Below are 1,603 nucleotides of genomic sequence, written 5' to 3' on the forward strand. Positions count from 1 at the left end.
TCTATGGAGAAGGACCTTGGAGTCCTGGTAGGTGACAGGTTGTCCATGGGACAGCCATGTGCCCTTGTGGCCAAGAAGGCCAATGGTATCTTGGGGTGCATGAAACAGAGTGTGGCCAGCAGATCAGGGGAGGTTCTCCCCCTCTACTTGGCCCTGGTGAGACCTCACTTGGAGTGTTGTGTCCAGTTCTGGGCTCCCCAGTTCAAGGGGGACAGGGATCTACTGGAGAGAGTCCAAGGGAGGCTATGAGGATGATGAAGGAGCTGGAACACCTGCCCTATGAGAGTACTTAGTTCTGTTTCTCACCACCTTTCTGTCTCTCCCATTCCCAGCTGGATTCAGTGCCTTTCCCAAAGCCCTGCACATGCTGGCACGGCCTGACCCGCTGCTGCGTCCCGGGATGGCCAGGAGGTGACAGCTGAGGATGACCCTGACTGAAAAGCTGCGCGAGAGGATATCGGGGGCCTTCTACAACCACGGGCTGCTCTGTGCCTCCTACCCCATCCCCATCATCCTCTTCACTGCCCTCTGCATCCTGGCCTGCTGGTAAGGCACTCCAAGCCTTTCTTCTGCTTCCCAGGGTTTTTGAAGCAATGCCACCCACAGGTTCAGGTTCTCCCCTCTCTTGTTGGTTAAAACGACCCAACAAAGCAGGATCATTTCTTTCATCTCTTTCAGTGGGGCCGAAGACAGGGTGTGAAGTGTCTTCATGTGTTTTAATAAGTAGATATTGAATAATTGAATAAGGGAATAATAATAGAATAAGTGAAGTGAAGCAATAAATAAAACAGAAGGAATCCCCAAGCACCTGGTGGTGGATTCCTAAGCTGTGAATTAAAAGTGGGGAGCAGGAAAGTTGATCCTTCTCTCCATGTTTGTCTGTTCTATTTTCCCTGGAGCTTGCACTCTTTTTTCAGCTTGTGTTGCTTGTTCTTGCAAACTCTCTGCTCTCCTTATGGACTCTACTCTGGATATGAATTGCAGCCAAATACATTTTCATGATCAGAAATGGTACCTGAGCCTCTTCATTATTTCCATTGAGGTGTTATTCCTCCTGGAGTCAAGAAAACGTTTGTGCTCAGATTTGTGCACAGAAAAATGCTGTCATCATGGTTTTAATCCTAAGTATCTTGTCTCTTTTGATCAAAATAAACCTGATGTGATGATGTAGTCTACTTCTCTGCTTTTAGAATAACTCCACCTCTGTTGATACAGATACAGAAATGCTGTTTCCTTTGAGCATCACTGAGGATAAGACAGACTTCTTTCACAGCTACTGCTGAAACATGATTGAAGTGGTTATTGTCATGTAATGAAAACCTGTCAGATCACTTCTGCCTGGGCCTCGTGAAGCTTGTCAGCAGCAGTCAAGGTGTTGCTTTCCTGATTTTGAAGCTTCTACAAGGTCTAAGCAAGTGGATTCTATGTTGTGTTGATCTTTGTGATGTGATTCAGCTTTGCTGGATGCTGCATTAGCCAGAGCAGTTCCACCAGGAGCCCCACCACAGGTTTCCTCATGGCTCCATCAGCACTTCCAGTGGTGTTAGGCTCCTGTTTTCAGTTGTCTTTCAGTTTCTGTTGCCTGGGGGTAAATGCAGGAATG

The 1,603-nt window shown here is 47.4% G+C and overlaps 1 protein-coding gene across 1 annotated transcript in view; it reads left to right on the top strand.

Annotated features, from left to right (window-relative positions):
* The first annotated feature begins 377 nt into the window (after positions 1 to 377).
* The window catches only part of SCAP (SREBF chaperone), a 41,134-nt gene continuing 39,908 nt past the window's right edge, over positions 378 to 1,603 (top strand). The window contains exon 1 of the mRNA XM_010002851.1: positions 378 to 546. Coding sequence (XP_010001153.1) covers positions 425 to 546 — 122 coding nt within the window. The 5' untranslated portion in view covers positions 378 to 424. The remainder of the gene's footprint in view (positions 547 to 1,603) is intronic.

Source organism: Chaetura pelagica, unplaced genomic scaffold (assembly GCF_000747805.2).
Source record: "Chaetura pelagica isolate M959 unplaced genomic scaffold, ChaPel_1.0 scaffold868, whole genome shotgun sequence".
NCBI classification, from domain to species: domain Eukaryota; kingdom Metazoa; phylum Chordata; class Aves; order Apodiformes; family Apodidae; genus Chaetura; species Chaetura pelagica.